This window comes from Arvicola amphibius, chromosome 6, assembly GCF_903992535.2.
Source record: "Arvicola amphibius chromosome 6, mArvAmp1.2, whole genome shotgun sequence".
NCBI classification, from domain to species: Eukaryota; Metazoa; Chordata; class Mammalia; order Rodentia; family Cricetidae; genus Arvicola; species Arvicola amphibius.
Window position 1 is genome coordinate 11,479,960 of NC_052052.2, and position 16,121 is coordinate 11,496,080.

Consider the following 16,121-nt stretch of genomic DNA (forward strand, 5'->3'; position numbering starts at 1 on the left):
TCCGAAAACATAAGCACAAAACCAGTTCTGCAACCAAGGATGCTTCTCAGTTAGGAGGCTTGCCTCTTACACAAAGCTGTGTCCCCTCCTCAGCACCCACAGGAACCTGAGTCGGTAATCCCAGCGCTGGGAGGTGCAGGCAAAAGGAAGGACTCCTGTTCAGGGTCATCCTAGGTTACACTGTGAGTTCGAGCTAGCCTGGACTACATGGCCCTATCTAAAAACACCAAGAAAACCAAAGAGCGACTGGAATGCGGGGTGAGAGGTAGAGCCTATCAGGACAAGCAGGAGAAAGAGAAAGACCTATCCTACATTGTCTTAAAGCCCTACTCAGCATTCCTTCCTGGCCACTCATGGCTAGGGCTACTAATGCCTTCTGTTCCTCCCACACTCCTCTTTTGGGGAACAGTTCTAATTGGTCTTAATAATAAAAACCTGGAGCCGGATATCGGGGTAAATGCTGAAAGATCAGAGACAAAGGAGCAAGCCACAGCCAACTCTGACCTTGCTAACTCCTCCCGCCTTATATTCCTCTCCCTGCCTAGCCATATCACTTCCTGTCTGTCTGTACAGACCTCCAAACCTCTATGGTTAGCTAGTGGTTAGCTCCGCCCTCTGATCTTCAAGCAAGCTTTATTTGCTAGAGCACAAACAAAACCTCACTACAGAACAGAGTTCACTATGTAACTCTGGCTGTCCTGGAACTCACAGAAATCCACCTGCCTCTGTCTCTCTAGTGCTGAGGTTACAGGTGTGCACCACCATGCCTGGGTCCCCTCTCTTTCTAAGACCTGAAGAAGGCCCCAAACCCCAACTGCTCACAACCATTATCCCCAGCTGTTTCACCTTCTGGATCAGCAGGGGTGCCCCCGCAGTGGTTTTCACTCAGAGACTCATGGGACTCCAGGGTAGACCCTGCGTGGCTTGCCTCTCAAGACTGTGCACACAGTCTAGGGTTACCTAGGGTTATTGTTGGCATCTGAGTGTACCCAGAAGCCAAGGTACTGAAGGGTAGCAGCCTGAGGCAGTGTTAGAGGTGGTGGACAATGGCAAGTCTACCTGGGAGGTATGAGGTCATTGGGGACATCGCCTTGGAGGGATACAGAGACCCACACACCTCCCTGTCTGCCAAGCATGCCCACCATGAACTAGTGGGCTACCCACAGGCCCAAAGCACCAGGGCCAGCTGACTCTGGACTGAAACCTCTGGGGATTTAAAATAAACTTTTCTCCTTAAGCTGACTATTTCAGGCACTTGGTGGCAATGACAGAAAGCTACCACCCTTAGTAGGGCCTAACATCACACAGTAGGCCTAGATGGGACCAGAAGAAACTATGGGTCCCAAGCTGGTCCAATCACAGAGAATTCTAGGACTCCACCTGGAAATTTTGACAGTTTTCTTCTATGCAGGGCCTGTAGAAGCCTGTGGAGGAAGCTGCATTGGAAGAGCAGAGTGGAGGGACAGGAACAGCTGGGTCTTCGGTGACAGCAACGAGCTACTTGATCCAGCCTTGCCTCAGGCTCTCTCCCTTTTGTTGAGATCTGTGATGGACTGAAAAATATCTACAATGTATGTTTATGTCCTTATTCCCAGGACTTATGAATGTCACATCTTTTTGTTTTTGTGTTTTAATTTTTTTCTTTTGAGACAGTTTCTCTGTGTAGCCCTGGCTATCCTGGAACTTGCTCTGTAGACTAGGCTGGCCTCAAACTCAGAGACCCACCTGCCTCTGCCTCCCTAGTGCTGGGATCAAATGTGTGTACAACTACCACCTGGCAAATGTTTCATACTTTAAAGTGTATGTTGGGGGCTGGAGAGATGGCTCAGGGGTTAAGTGCACTGGCTGGGACCTGGGTTTGGTCCCCAGCCCTCACATGGTGTCTCACAACCATTCATAACTACAGTTTCAAGAGATCTGTAGCCCTCTTTTGGCCTTTCCAGGGACTGCATGCAAATGGTGTACATACCTATATGCAGGTAAAACATCTATACACATAAAATAAAATAAATCACACGCCTTTAATCTCAGCAGTTGGGAGGCAGAGGCAGGAGGATCTCTGAGTTCGAGGCCAGCCTGGTCTACAGAGCGAGTTCCAAGACAGCCAGGGCTGGCTGTTACACAGAGAAGCTCTGTATCAAAACTAAACAAACAAACAAAACCCCAAATAGATAAATAAAATAAATCTTTAAAAAATGTTTTTAAACAGAAGAACATGGGAGAAGTGTGGGGTTAGATAGTTTTGCCAAGACTGCAATGGCAATTTCTTTAAACAGAAGAACATGGGAGGAGTGTGTGGTTAGATGGTTTTGCCAAGACCGCGATGGCAAGATGGTCCAGGTGGACTCCAGTGTAGCCATAGGCTCACAGCAGGAGGCAGAGGACAGGGAGTGGGCCTGGGGTCCGGCTGCGGGTGCAGTTCTCGGCAACCACCAAGCACACAGAGGCAAAGAGCAACTCTCTCCTGGGATCCTGATGGGGCCCAGCGCGACCTCCAGGTGGCGCTCAGCCCAGGAGGCTGACTTTAGACCCCGGACTCGGAGCTGCAGTGGTCAAGACCCCCAGCACAAGCGACAAGAGGCAAGTACAAAAACTCATGGAGTCATTTTAATATTCAAGCCTGCTTGGATTTGACACTTTGCTACTCGGAGGGAAAAGTAGCAGGTTCCTCTGCCCTCGGGGCACCTGGAGACAGGTGACAGTGAGAACAGGCAACACCCTCCTGATGGGCAGAGCTCCCCAGGCAGAGAAGTCAGTGCAAAGGCCCTGGGGTCAGACATCAAGCAGAGGCAGCCAGGGCTTATTTACAGAACTGTTACCACCCAGCGCCTATGGAGAAGCCCCCAGACACACAGAAGCCCACCGCAGGGGAAGGGACCCAGTCGGGCCCCAGGGGAGCATCAGGCAGGCGGGTCCTCCAGCTTGCTGCTGGCACTGGTCACCCGCTTGTTCTCTCGGAGGTTGCGAAGTCGAGCGCTGAGGCTGCTGATCTCCTCCACGTGGGCCTGCGGTACCCACCCCTTTTCACCGTCTGCCAGGCGCACACCCTCCAGCCAGCCTAGGGACACAGCAGTCAGTGTCAGGGACACGGAAGGGCTGCTGGGCAGGCCTGACGCCACCTGGGGCCAGGTGACATTGTCACCAGCTCCGTGCAAGGACTCCACCTCTCTGAGAAGGCTATTTCCCACTCTCCCCCATCATTCTCCATTCTCCAGAAGGAAGTTCCTTCTTTGGTCTAACTGGATTCCCAAATGCTGTGGCTGGTCACCATTTGCACAACCTGCCCCTGTGATTGGTTGGTCACTTGCCCCTCCTTCTGCCCCTCCAAAGGGCTGTTGGGAAGGCGTGGCTCTCACCGTCACTGGTCCGGGTCTTCACTGCCAGGATGTCTGTCTTCTCCAAGGTCAATTCATCCGGCTGCAGGGCCTTATAGGTCCTCACACACTGGACCTGGGGGCGGTCTGAGAGCCAAGAAGGGGTCCAGGAGACCCCAGGTCAGGGGAGGGAGCCACAGTTGCTCCTCTGCCCATCCTAGGCATGAGTCTCCCCAACCTGGGGCTCTCGGCCACGGACGCTGACCTCCCCAGTTTGCTGCAACATCTTGTGTTGATCTCTAGACTCCCATACAAACCCCAGATGCCTACCACGTACCCCTCGACAGTCCTCTGGGTGTCTAAAGTTCAAATCTAAAGACCTCTCAGGACCCACAGACTTCACGCGCGGACACTGCCCACTTGGGCTCACCTCCTCTCCCCACCCTCTTTCTGCTCCGGTTCATGCGGCTCCAGCCACATGGGGCTCCTGTGGTCTCTGAGCAACTGATGCCTTTTGTCTCAGAGCCTTCTGCCCAGAGATTCTTTCTCCACCCCCCAGGGCCATTTCCCAGTGGCCTCTGCTTGGAGTAGGGGGCTTGTCCTCAGCCTCAGTGGGACTCTGAGCCCAAGTCAGAGAATCTGCCCTGCTACATTCTTTGTAGCAGGGCTTGAGCATTGCGAACAAGTTTGAGCTGGGTGTGGTGGCTCATCCTTGCAGTAATACCAGTACACAGGGAAACTGAGATAGGACATTAGCTATGAATTCAAGGCCAGCCTGGGCTACACAGCAAGACTGTGTCTCAAAAAGGGAAGAAAGAAGGAAGGGAGGGAGGGAGCGGGACCAGACTTGGCCCCATTCCCAGCTCAGCTGCTGACTGTGTGACCTTGGGCAAATTATTTAATTTTTCTGAACCTCAGTTTTCAGACGTGTAAAAAAAAAAAAAAAAAAAAAAAAAAAAAAAAAACCCTGAAGATGGTGAATCTAGCTAACAGGATCGCTACTGGGATTAAATAAAATGAGTGAAATTACAGAGTTCAGTCCCTGGCCTCACCCACAGCAAGTACTTGTTGGGAGTAGGTCTCTCCCCGGCCCCCACCCCCGCCTCTGTTCAAATACTGTCCATGGCTACCTCCTACCCACCACCAAGATTCTCTCCCACTAGATGGAGTCTGCCATGCCAGCCTCACATGAGCATCCTTCACCCTGCTAACCCCGTCATTTTCACTCTGCATCCCCCACCCTGTACACACCAGGCCTATCTGCTTCACAGCTGATGCAGACAGACAGACAGACAGACAGCAGTGGGCTCCAGATCCAGCTCTGTCTAGCTGGGAGGACCCAGAAGAGGCCCTTGGCTCTCTGAATCTCTCTTTCATTGTCTGCAAAACGGGTTGTCTGTTCATATGGGGTACCCTACCCAGCCCCCAGTGGCCTTCAGAGCCACCCCCAGAGAGTTCTGGGTCCTACCTTCTCCATCACAGGTGACCTCCTTGTCCTCCTGGGGGCTGGATGGGCGCAAGGCTGAGATCCATCGTTGCTTCTCACTTCTACAGAGGAGGAGGTGTGGTCATAACAGGCAAAGTACAGTGGCCGGGAGCGGGGTTAGGTCCAGACATCCTGGGCTACACGCAAGTCTCCAGGCCTATGTTTCTACCCCACTGGTTCTGCGTGCCAGCTCTGGACACTCCAGCCTCATGCCACCTCCCTGATAGAGGGGCACAGTGGCCGATGCCACCTGCCATAATTCAGGGACTGCTCCTGCCATCCAGACTTGCTCTCTACCCCAGGAGTTCAGTAGGATCCTTGCTCGGGGTTTGGAGTGCTTACTCAGTACGCGCTCTCAGCAGCAGCTGGTGCCTGGCACGCTGCCCATGCAGCAGCCGGAGCAGGAACACGTGACCTGGGATGCCCTGCAGCTTCAAGCTCAGGTCTCGAACCTGCAACTCAGCCATATTGGCATGGACGAAGACAGCAAACTTCCCGAGCCTGGAGGACAGACAACAACAGGGGAAGGAAGGTCAACAGAGCCTGGGTCTTACCCTCAGAGCCACGCCAGGACCAGGTGAGCTGAAGGGAAGAGGAGGAAAGATCATTTGCTTCTCCAGGCCTGGCTTCACTGGGCGCCCTCTCTCAACAACCAGTAAGGCTCCCATCAGGGTATCTAAGCAGAGCTCAGGGTGCTAAGACAGGAGGATTGCCGTGAGTGCAACTGTCTTTGTTTCTGCTGAGAGAAGATAACAGAAGCCAGGCCCCCAGCCCAGGTATACTTGTTTTTGCACCCTTCCCTGCCTCCAAATGGACTCCCTCGTGACTTGCACCAAGCCAGCAGAAGCTGCTTATCCACCCCGAAGTCAGAACCAGGTGCTGCTGGCCTTGCAGGGAAAGAGGCTGGGAGGCAGGGCAGGATCCTGGGCTTGTTACCCTAGCACAGAAACAGGGCCCAGCTCCCCTCCAGCAACACTGCGCTGTGCACGAGTCCCCACCATCATGTCCACCTCCCCCCATACACGCACTAGAGGGAGCAGGTCCCTCCTCTGCCATCCCAATCCTGCATCTGCCCATCCTGAAGCACCTGCCACCTCTAGGCCATCTCTGCTCACCTGGAAAGAGTTTCTGGTCCCTCCCACCCCTCCACCCTTCAAATCCGCCAGAAGCCGAATGCAGCTCCTCTGCACACCCCCACCCCTTCCCTCGGAACGAGCCCAGCCTCCACGGCGACTTCAAAATCTCCGCTCCCTTTTCTCGCCCTGCTCTTTGATTTGTTCATTTATTTATTCGGAGACAGGCCCTCACTATAGAGCCCTTGTGGCCTGGAACTTGCTATGCACAGGCTGCCCTCCATCTCTGTCTCTGCCTCCTGAGTGCCAGGACTAAAGGCACGTGCCACCATCCTGGCATTCTGCTCTTTCTCCTCTGGTCCACTGCCTGGCTTCTCCATACCCCAGTCACATTCTGTTCTGCCACAGTTTTCCTGTCTTTTACAAACCACTTCTCAACACAAAACTCTTACTCTTCAAAGCCCATCTTAAGGGCTGGAGAGATGGCTCAGTGGTTCAGAGCACCTGTTACTCTTCCGAGGGGATGAGTTCAGAAGCCAGCACCCACAAGGCAGCTCACAACTGTCCCTAACTCCAGTTCCAGGGGATCTGATACCCTCCTTTGGGGACTGAACGCACATGGTAGTGCACAAAACACCCATGCACATAAAGCAAATATTAATTAAAAAAATAATCCCATCACCCGGGGGCTGGAGAGATGGCTCAGAGGTTAAGCGCATTGCCTGCTCTTCCAAAGGTCCTGAGTTCAATTCCCAGCAACCACATGGTGGCTCACAACCATCTGTAATGAGATCTGGTGCCCCCTACTGGCCTTCAGACATACACACAGACAGACTATTGTATAAATAATAAGTAAGTAAATAAATAAATAAATATTTTAAAAAAAAATAATCCCATCACCCACTCTTTCCTCCGGGACAGAAGCAGGCAGTCATTGAAGAGGTGAAGGTACACGGCTTTGCTGGACAGCTTCAGCTTGGCAGGTGGTGCGGCGGGCAGGGGGGCCAATTCCACCAGCTCCCCGTGCCTCACCAGCCAGCGGGCCTGTGAGATCAGTGGAAAGATCTGGAAAAAGATAATTAGAGAGGGCAGGTGAGGAAGGGGTGCTGGGTGAGTCCAGACCAGGGAGATCATGGGCAGTGACTACCAGCCCCCTGGCCCCAGGGGAAGGAGGAAGCAAGAGCTTTCCTTTATGTATGGAGGCTCTGCATATATACCAGCATGTTAGAAGAGGGCATCAGATCCTATTATAGATGGTTGTGAGCCACCATGTGGGTGCTGGGAACTGAACTCAGGACCTCTGGAAGAGTAGCCAGTGCCCTTAAGCCCTGAGCCATCCCTCCAGCCCCGCAAGGGCTTTCCCCTACCTTGCCCTCGAAGTGTATCTTCTTACTCAGGTGAATGAGTTCCTCAGTCCTCTTCATGGACTGCACACTGGCATTGCATTCCTGCACCAGCTGGGGATGGGATGGATGGGGAGTTATCTGGGCTCCCACAAGGAGAAGAGGAGGCCCTCAGGAGCCCACAGCTCCAGTCCCCAAGCTCACCTCCTTGAGTGCACTGAAGGCCTTGGTGGCCATGTCCTCATCTTGAGAGCCTGGTGCTGTCCGCTTCAAAATGTTCTGGTGGGAGAGAGAGAGAGAGAGGGAGAGAGGGAGAGAGCGAGAGAGCGAGAGCGAGAGCGAGAGAGAGAGAGAGAGAGAGAGAGAGAGAGAGAGAGAGAGAGAGAGGCGTTCTTGGGTGCTGTAGTCACTTGCACTAAGTAAGTTCCTCACTTGCACTAAGCCGCCCTATTGAAACTCACTGGGTCACACACAAAACAGACATGAGAGTAGAAGGAGGGGTCACCCGGGAAGAGGAAGGAGACCAGTGGGAGGGGACACATGGGAAGAGGGAGATGGGTACGTGTGTATGGAAATGTCACAATAAATCCTATTATGCATAATTAATATATGATAATGAAAAGGAAGACAAACTTGATATAACAACGAAAACATAACCGCAGGTGGCAGGCCAGCCTCTCCCTCCCCGCCATTCCTGAAGTAAGCTACCTCTACCAGCATCTTGAGGCGAGTGACCCTCTGGAAGGGTAGGATGAGGAAGGAGGTGAGAGGCAGCCGCTGGCACACGGGAGATTCTTCTAGGCGGGCCAGGATGCCGGGAAACTTGGGGTTCTCTAAGCTGGACAGTGGGCAGGAAGGTGCTGTTACAGGTGTCTCTCTGCACATTTGCCCCACGCCTCATAGATGGACCTGCCCCACCAGGTCCTCTGCACCTACACCCACCCAAGCCCCCCACCGCAGAGCCCCTCCTACAGGAGGCGCTGGTAGGTGCGCTCCTGATAGGCCTGGTTGGTGACATAGGGCAGGTAGACCCGGCGGAAGGCTGGGCAGTGCTGCAGAACGACATCGCACACGCTGAAGCGCAGCACGTCGGCCTCTAGACGCTGTTCCAGGTCGTGGAGAAACCTGCCAGGCGAGCCAAGGTCAAGGACAGCGCCACTACAGACCTCTGTGCCCACTCTTAGCCAGGCTGGGCCTCTCGCTCACCTCTCACTGGTGCTCTTGACCTCGGGCAGTTTGGAAAATAGCCACTGCTTGTCCTGAGTCCCCAGACACTCGCTCAGCTCCACGGAGCCTAAGAAGTGGCCCACAGCCACCGACAGGCTATGGATGTAGGAGGCCTCCGAGGTGATGAGCTCAAATTTGGCCTAAGGGAGGGTGGAGGCCGGGTGGTAAGAGCAAAGCCAGGCCACCGGGGACCAGGGTCTCAAATCTCCCAATAGAATGAGGCCTCTGTAGACACCACTTCCCTGCCCCATGGATAATCTGGCGCCAGGTGGGGCCTGGGCGCGCCCGAAGCTGCCAGCTGACAAGCTCCGCTACTTGAAGTCTTTCCCAAGAGCAAGCGCTGCCCACGGCGCTCGGCTACGCCCAGCACCTGCCCTTGGCCACGCCCCCAACCGGGGAGGGCGCTCTCAATGGCCCCGCCCCTGTGCTGCTGCTGGGTCCTGTCCTTGACCTAGCCCTCTCCTCTGGCTTCTCCCCCCCCCCCCCCCCCAGGACCCTAGCTTTTCCCAGGTCCTTCCATCCACAACCCGTGTTGACGCGCCTCACTCCCTACTAAGTCCCCAGCGCCTGCACTTGGCCCCGCCCCGTTCTAGGCTCCGCCCCTCCGATCCCACGTCTGGCTTCCCCGCTGACTTCTAGGAGCCCTACCTGCCCAGGTCTTCTCCCCCACCCTTCGCTTTGACAGTCCCTGGGTCCAGCTGAGTCTCCTGATCAACTACTTCTGGTTCCTCTCCTGGCATAGGCTTCTCCCTCCGTTTTAGACCCTCCAGGCTCTTCTGGCTGTACAGATGCTCCCCGCTTTCCACTGCAAGTCGACAGCCCTTCATCTCCTAAGGTCCACATCACCTGCTTCTGGCCTCGCCCCATCCGAGGCTCCAATCCGCCTACCCCTTTTCCTGGTTTCCCGGCTGGGCTCTCGAGTCTTTTCCTAGGTCCTCCCACCCCTTCTCCACGTGGACAGCCCTTAATTCCCCCGTGGGTCCCCATCTCCTGCCTCTAGCCCCGCCCCTCACCTCCTGCAGTTTGCAGTCGCGCAGGCTCAGCGTCGCCAGGACGCCGCTGCCGCGCACGTCTGGGATGTCCTGCCACAGCGAGAAGGTGGAGCCTCGGGCAGAGCGCTGCGCGCGGAAGGAGCTGCTCGGGGAAAGGTTGGCGCGCGGTGGCCCGGGCCCCTCCTCCGCGCCCTCCGCCCCGTCCCCAGGGCCCTCCTCCTCGCGCTGCTGCCGCCGCAACTCGCGCGCGCTGGCCACGTCGCTGTACTCCTGGTAGAGGACAGCTGGGCGGGGCGGGGACGGGATCTCAGGATCTCATTTACCCATGCTAGAAACACTAATTGGGCACCAACTGCATGCCAACCCACCTCAATTTTCCCAAAAGCAGTCTTCCCAGATTCCAACGCCCCGGCCCCATCTCCTCCCCCTCCCCCCGCCCACTCCCGCATTCGCAGCAACTCTGCACCTACAGTTAAGGAGGAAGCGGGACTGGCGCCGCTCGGTGGCGCTGCTGGGATCCTGAGAGGGCTTTTCATGCGTGTCCAGCCTAGGAAAGAGTGTCAGAACCTGTTTGCATCCCTCCCCAACCCGAGTCCTAAGAGAGAGGTGGGTACCTGGGCTCCAGTAGACCACCGTGGACCTCATTTGGGTCAACAGGTGCTGGCAGCGACACACTATCCACCCTCATCTCCGCTCTTCGGTATTCCCTCACAGGCAGTTTCCCTAGAGAAAGCAAGAGCTGGGAGTGGGCGATCTAGAGAACGACGCGCGTGGGGCCGATCACCCGATGTTAACACGGGTGGGTAGGCTGCGCCCTGCCCGCCTGGCTCAGGCTGCCCTCAGTACCCGGAAAAATAGCAAAATAGCTGAGTACCTTCTCGGGTGATTCCAGCACCTGACCCTGAGGTCAGAGCCCTGGTGGCCGTGCGACCCAGGCGCAGAGATGAGTGAAGCCTCGTCATCAGTTCGGAGGCTGAGAAGCGCCTTCGCTCCTGAGCCTCAAGGCCCCCTCTGGTGCTTCTGGAAAGCTCCTGTGGCCTGGGCTCTTCCTCACATAGAGCCTGCTCGTGTGCAGCCTGGCCAGTCTCCAGAAGACCCATGGGGGGCTCGGTGCCACCAGTGGCCTCTTCATTATGATATACTTGGATCTTGCGCCCTAGGGGTGGGGTAAAATAACAGCTGCCCTCCACTGTAGTCTGTCCCATTTTCCTCCTTGTGGTGGCATGACCCTGGGCATCGAAATGAGATGCCCCAGGGCAACGGGATATCAGAGGTCCTGACCGCAGAGAACAAGGGAACTGGAACAGCTGCTACCAAACTGGTTATGTAATGTTGGCAAGTCATTTGGACCCTATGAGCCATCTTTCCCTTGTCGGTAAAACTTGTCCTGTCTTTTGGGACATTCTGAAGTTTAAAGAGTTCAAAAAGAGCCTCCCAGTCCCTCCCCTAGCTGCCCCCAAAGACCCACCCCCCACCACGGTGACTCACAGGCTGACTTCTTCTCTGAGCCACCATGGCTGGCCCTGCGCTGGGGCTGCATGTGTTGAGAGCTCCAGGGTCCCACCAGAGTTGGGGGCTGGGCACCAGGACAGTGGGGCCAGCTGCCAGCCCTGCTGGGTCTCATTCCTCCACTGGTGGAGATATGGGTATCTGGGCTTCCTGGGGAAGGTGGCCATAACAGTCCTTGGAGAGGGGCAGGAGTCGCCAGGGACCAACGACTACCAGGAGCTTGTAGCTCCTCTGGCGCAATGGGGAAAAGATCCACACACACTGGGCTTGGGGGCTGCAGAGAGGGCAGTTCCACGAAAGACAGGCTTTCCTGCTGGCACACGGCTACTGGGCGGCGGGCAGTGCCAGGTGGTCCAGCCAGGTGAGGCTGGAAGGTTGCGGGTGGCCCACAGTCCATTTCTCCTTTGCTCTGCCACCCTCCTGGGCCTGGAGGGTAGAAGGGACGAGATCCAGATATAGTACAACAGGCAGTGCTGGTGAGCCATCATGTCCTGGGGGCCCCGAGCAAACCCTCCGGCACATGTGTACGCAGCTACACAAACACACTCACATGCCCTTTTAGTAATTGTCAGTGTTAGTCAGTACTTATTAAATGAGCAACACTCATGTAGCACCTCAGTTAATCTCCACCAGCCTTCAGCACTGATTACGTTACCCCCATTTGACAGAAGAGGGGAGTGAGGCACAGTGGTTATCTACCAACTAGTAGAGCCAGGATTCCCACACAGACATCACGACTTCCACATCTGCGTTTTCAGTCACCTTGTACAATTTCTAATACACATTGACATGTGACCAGACATATAGATAACATACGTTGTCACACAAATTCATGTTCCAACACACAGCCACACATTCTCTTCCGGCACACATACTTTCATAGATAAACTTGAGACATCTCAAATGCGGATAGACACATACTTATTTTTGTTCTGTTTTGTTACATAGGCTTAGAAACTTTCAGTGACACACACACACACACACACACACACCCATTGCCTTACACACACACAAGCTACCTCACACAGCTCCAGGCAGACACACACACACACACACACACCAGGATGCAGATACATACGGGCCCAATTCCTTGTTCTGAAGTTATCCACCCCCTTCCATACCCAGACTTGAGGCCTTCATGCTGAGTGATGCCTACACCCTTGCCAGGCTGGCTGGGAGGGTCACAGACTGGCAGGCAGGCCACCACCCAGATTAGTCCCTCCCAGGGAAGAGCAAGGAGATGCCCAATCCCCAGTTTGGGATGACAGAGGGGCTTATCCCCGTCCCAGCTCCCAGACACTAGATCAAACCAGGCAGAATGGGCCGTTTCTGGGCAGGATGCCATTCCCAGGCAGTCTGCCAGTACCCCAGGACAGAATGATGAGCCCAGAGGTCCAAACCCCTTCAGCCTCTGCCCCAGGGCCCTCTGCGGCCTCCCTCTCGCCCCTCACCTCTTCAACAGAGACCGAAGTCTGCTGCTGATGCTGCCTGCCTGCTCCGGCAGGGGAAGCCCTCTCTCTGCCCAGCTGGCTGGGGGAGATCCCACCCAGACAAAGGGTTTGATTCATCAAACCCTGTGGTGAGGCGAGGAGAGGGAGGGAGTAGTCAGCGGGCTGGGGCTGGGCGGGGGCCTACACTTGCCTGGCTCCGTTGCGGGCAGTCTGGGCAGCAAGGACCCTTGCAGAGGCCCCTTGGGCCAAAGGAGCAGTGCCCAGTCTGACAGAAACGAGAGAGAGACCCAGAGAAATAGTGGCCTTGGAGACAACAGCTCGGAAAGCGACTCTGAGAGACTGAAGAAGAGAAACCACAGAGGCTGAGACACTTGAGGCCCAGAGCCTGAGACACCAGGAGACACCGAGGATTTCCGATGTGACCAGATGCCCAGGCCAATGGGAAATTCAGGAAAAATACAAACAAACAAACAAAAAAAAAAACAGGAAGACAGATGAACAAATAATAGCTCATGCCCAGTGGGGTTGCCAGTCTGGTGGGAGAGCCAAAAAACAAAAGCGGTTATAATCTGAGTTGGCAAGAAACAAGCCACAGGCACTAACACAGTAGGGGGCTGGGCCCGGCCCTATCTGAGTACGTCAGGAAGGCTTCCTGGAGTAGGTCCCAGCTCAAGGTTGCAAGGCTAAAACCCTCAAGGACCCAGTACAAAGATGGGACAGTAATCTCCAGCCTGAACCAGAGACAGTTTCTGGGTAGACCTAGGAGAGGATGGTTGAGTCTCCTGCTTTGCATCCCACCTGCTTCTCCCCGTACCCCTGCCTTAGGAGGCCTGAAGGAAAGACTGGCTGGTCCTCAGGGACCCTCCCCCAAACAAAAACAACAGCCATACCTCACTCACTCCCTGATTTAGCCTTTGCCCCTAAAGACTACCGTGCTCATCTGGGTAAGCCACTGTGAACCTCGGTTTCCTCAGCCAGCACTGTAGGAGAGCTAGCACCAACTTCCTAACTGCTAATACAAGAATTAATAGAGCACAGGAGGTGCCTCGGGCACAGGACACGGTGGGAGCCTTGTCATCGATAGCCAGTCCCCTGAGTGGGGTCATTTTCTCAGTCTTTGGGGTGGGGGAATGGCTTGGGCCAGCAGCCAGTGGTAGTAACAAGTGGGAGGGGACACAGCTCTGTTCACCATACGGGTCTCTCTTAGGTATAAGAACACACCCTGCCCTAGAAGCCTCTGGAGAACAGGAAATGAGCCCCTCTCCTGTGATTTATAAGGTAAATAACCAAAACACTGGAACTTAAGGTCGGAGACACTTCAATTAAGACCTCAGAGGAGAAGGCCGGGGGTGCTAAGGGAATGTGCAGGGCTTTCTGGAATATGAAATTAAAAAGAAAATTATAAAAAGGGTGGCAGGAAGTGTCGGAGTGGGTCAACCCCACTGTGCCCTGACCCAGCGGCTGTGGCAATGGCCAGTCAAGCAGAGACACCATTCAAGTAGCTTTTCAGGCAACAGCCCACTTGGCCTTGATGTTGGTAATTTGGGTCCAAGCCGGGTTTAAGACTGTGTAGCACTTTTCTATTAAAATAAAAAGTCAGGGAGGACTGGCTTCAAGTGGCTGGCCCTAGATGTGACTCCCAAGACAGAGGAGTGCTCACAAGGCAAGGGTCACTCTGGAAACCAGGTTCAAGGTCCTGTGTTGACACCGGCCAGTCCTGTGAGGCTCTAGGCAGATTATAAGCCATTCCTTGGGCTTTGGTATCCTTGTGTGTCAAGTGACCCTGAGGTCCCCCAGAAGTCTCCTCTATGAAGCCTGTGTCAAAGGTGTCTCCAGGCTAAGAAGGACTGGCAGAGGCCAGGGAGTGGTCTGTGCAGAGGCACTATTAGTTAGAGAGGGCAACAGGTCTGTCTAGCAAGGTGTCAGAGCATTCCAAAGCATTGCCATTGTCCGGGACAGCACCTCTGGCCCCGCGGTACCCAGCGTTTCCCTCCCTTCTTAGTACCCCTTGGCTCCCTGCTCAGAGAACAGACCTGCCAGACTCCCTTTTTCCTTAAGGGACAAAATCTAGATGGCAGTTTTGTCTGGAAAGGGGGTTCCAGGTCAACCAGAGCCCCAGGAGGCCAAGAACGGGTTGAAGCCAGAAGCAGCGGGCAGGCGGCACAGCACAAAGGACTCCCTTGGGACACAGCAAGAGGAGGTTGGGCTGCTGACCCAGGGCCCTACCTCAGCCAGGGAGCTCCTCCGTCCAGCGGCTGGTACAGTCCAAGGCTCCAGGCCACCCTGGGGGCAATGGGGTTGTAGCCAAGTCCTCAAAGGACCATGCCAGCATGGCTCCAATGCTGGACAATGCAAGCTCCTGGGTATTGTGTGGGGCAGGGAGGGGGGAGGCGAGGGTGAGGGAGCCTCGCAGAGGCAGGCGGCTGTCTCGACGTGCCTGCTCCCCGCCCCCCTTCCCCAGAACCGGTTTGGCCAGTCGGGTACAAGAGGGGGCTGGAACAATGGGAGTCCTATGCCTCCCAGAGGCTCTGAGGGACCCCAGACAGCTGCCCAAAGATGGGGTTAGCAGGGTTCTGCTCCTAAGAGGTAGGACACCCCTCTTTGGAGCTTTCCAAGTACTGGGGAGAGGCGGGAATTTTGTAGTAGTGAAGGACATCCTGGAAGGGAACCTCCAAACCTGGAATCCCCCTCAGGGATTCTGAGACCTCCTCTGCCCCTCTCTGAACCTGTCCCACCTCTGTAAATTGGGGACACATGACTGTCTCCTATGCTTGGGAGACAGAAGTCAATCTTGAAAGCTAGTTATCTTCTGGAGGGCCCCTTCTGGATGGCCCCTCCAGCATGGCCACTCCTCACCAATGACCCCTGTCTGCTGGAATGACCAGCCTCTAGGTCTCTAGCAACTGCCTCCCCAGTGGAATCTTCCCAGAGTCCAGACTCCTACCCGGAGAGAGTTCTCAGTAAGGCCAAGGAAACAGCCGAAGCCAAGGCAGCCTCCAGAAGAGGTGTGGAGGGGTGGGGATGGAGGGGGGGGTCCATGCTCTGTGCCAGGTACACAACTTTGCCAAGTCTGTGGAAAACGTAGAGCTGCTTCCTATCTCCCAGTGTACCGACCATTTGTGTGAGCACCTTGAAATTGCCAATCGGGTGCTATTCAGAGGCATATGTAGGGTGGGTGTGAAGATGATGCCCACGGGGTTAATAACTAGTACGCTTCCTGCATGCAAAGCACTTCACGTGCATGGATTCACTTACCGTCTGTCAGGACCCTGTGAAGCCCCTACCATGGCTGCTACCATGTAGCAGGTGAGTGAGTACACAAGGCTTGTGCCCCTAAACATGAGCACGGTCCCATCTGTGAGGTTTCCACTCCACACACACCTTTTACAGATGCTGACACTGAGGTTCTAGGGACTTCATTAACAAGAACAGCCAGGGGCTGGAGAGATGGCTCAGTGGTTAAGAGTCTGTGCTGCTCTTGCAGAGGACCTAGACTCAGTCCCTAGCATCCACATGGTGGCTCACAACCGTGTGTCAATCCAGTTTCAGATTATCTGACACGTTCTGGCTTTCATGGGTGCTAGGCATGTACACGGTGCACACGCATGCATGCATGCATGCAGGCAAAGCACTTCGTACACATAAAAGGTAAAAATGAATAAATCTTAACGAAGTAAAAGAATAGCCAGTATTGAGACCCAGGTCTGTCTGACCCCGCCACGAGCC

At 55.0% G+C, this 16,121-nt stretch overlaps 1 protein-coding gene across 1 annotated transcript; it reads right to left on the reverse strand.

The window, feature by feature from the left end:
- Positions 1-2,900: 2,900 nt before the first annotated feature.
- On the reverse strand, positions 2,901-14,748 carry Arhgef19 (Rho guanine nucleotide exchange factor 19). The gene is made up of 16 exons (XM_038334917.1): positions 14,622-14,748; positions 10,924-11,370; positions 10,310-10,591; positions 10,050-10,158; positions 9,906-9,982; positions 9,457-9,719; positions 8,423-8,583; positions 8,189-8,341; positions 7,925-8,054; positions 7,421-7,495; positions 7,241-7,330; positions 6,778-6,938; positions 5,143-5,301; positions 4,783-4,862; positions 3,357-3,461; positions 2,901-3,058 (listed from the first exon to the last, which is right to left on the reverse strand). The coding sequence occupies exons 2-16, from the start codon at positions 11,339-11,341 to the stop codon at positions 2,901-2,903; spliced, it is 2,421 nt and encodes an 806-aa protein (XP_038190845.1). The 5' UTR covers positions 11,342-11,370; positions 14,622-14,748.
- Positions 14,749-16,121: the final 1,373 nt, after the last annotated feature.

Bases quoted from the DNA above. Each gene is read 5' to 3' on its own strand.
- Arhgef19 (XM_038334917.1), bottom strand. From the start codon at position 11,341: ATGGACTGTGGGCCACCCGCAACCTTCCAGCCTCACCTGGCTGGACCA. The intron at 9,720-9,905 runs GTAGGTGCAGAG...CGCCCCGCCCAG, and splicing joins GTCCCGCTTCCTCCTTAACT to CTGTCCTCTACCAGGAGTAC. The intron at 3,059-3,356 runs GTGAGAGCCACG...CTGTGTCCCTAG, and splicing joins GAAGACCCGGACCAGTGACG to GCTGGCTGGAGGGTGTGCGC.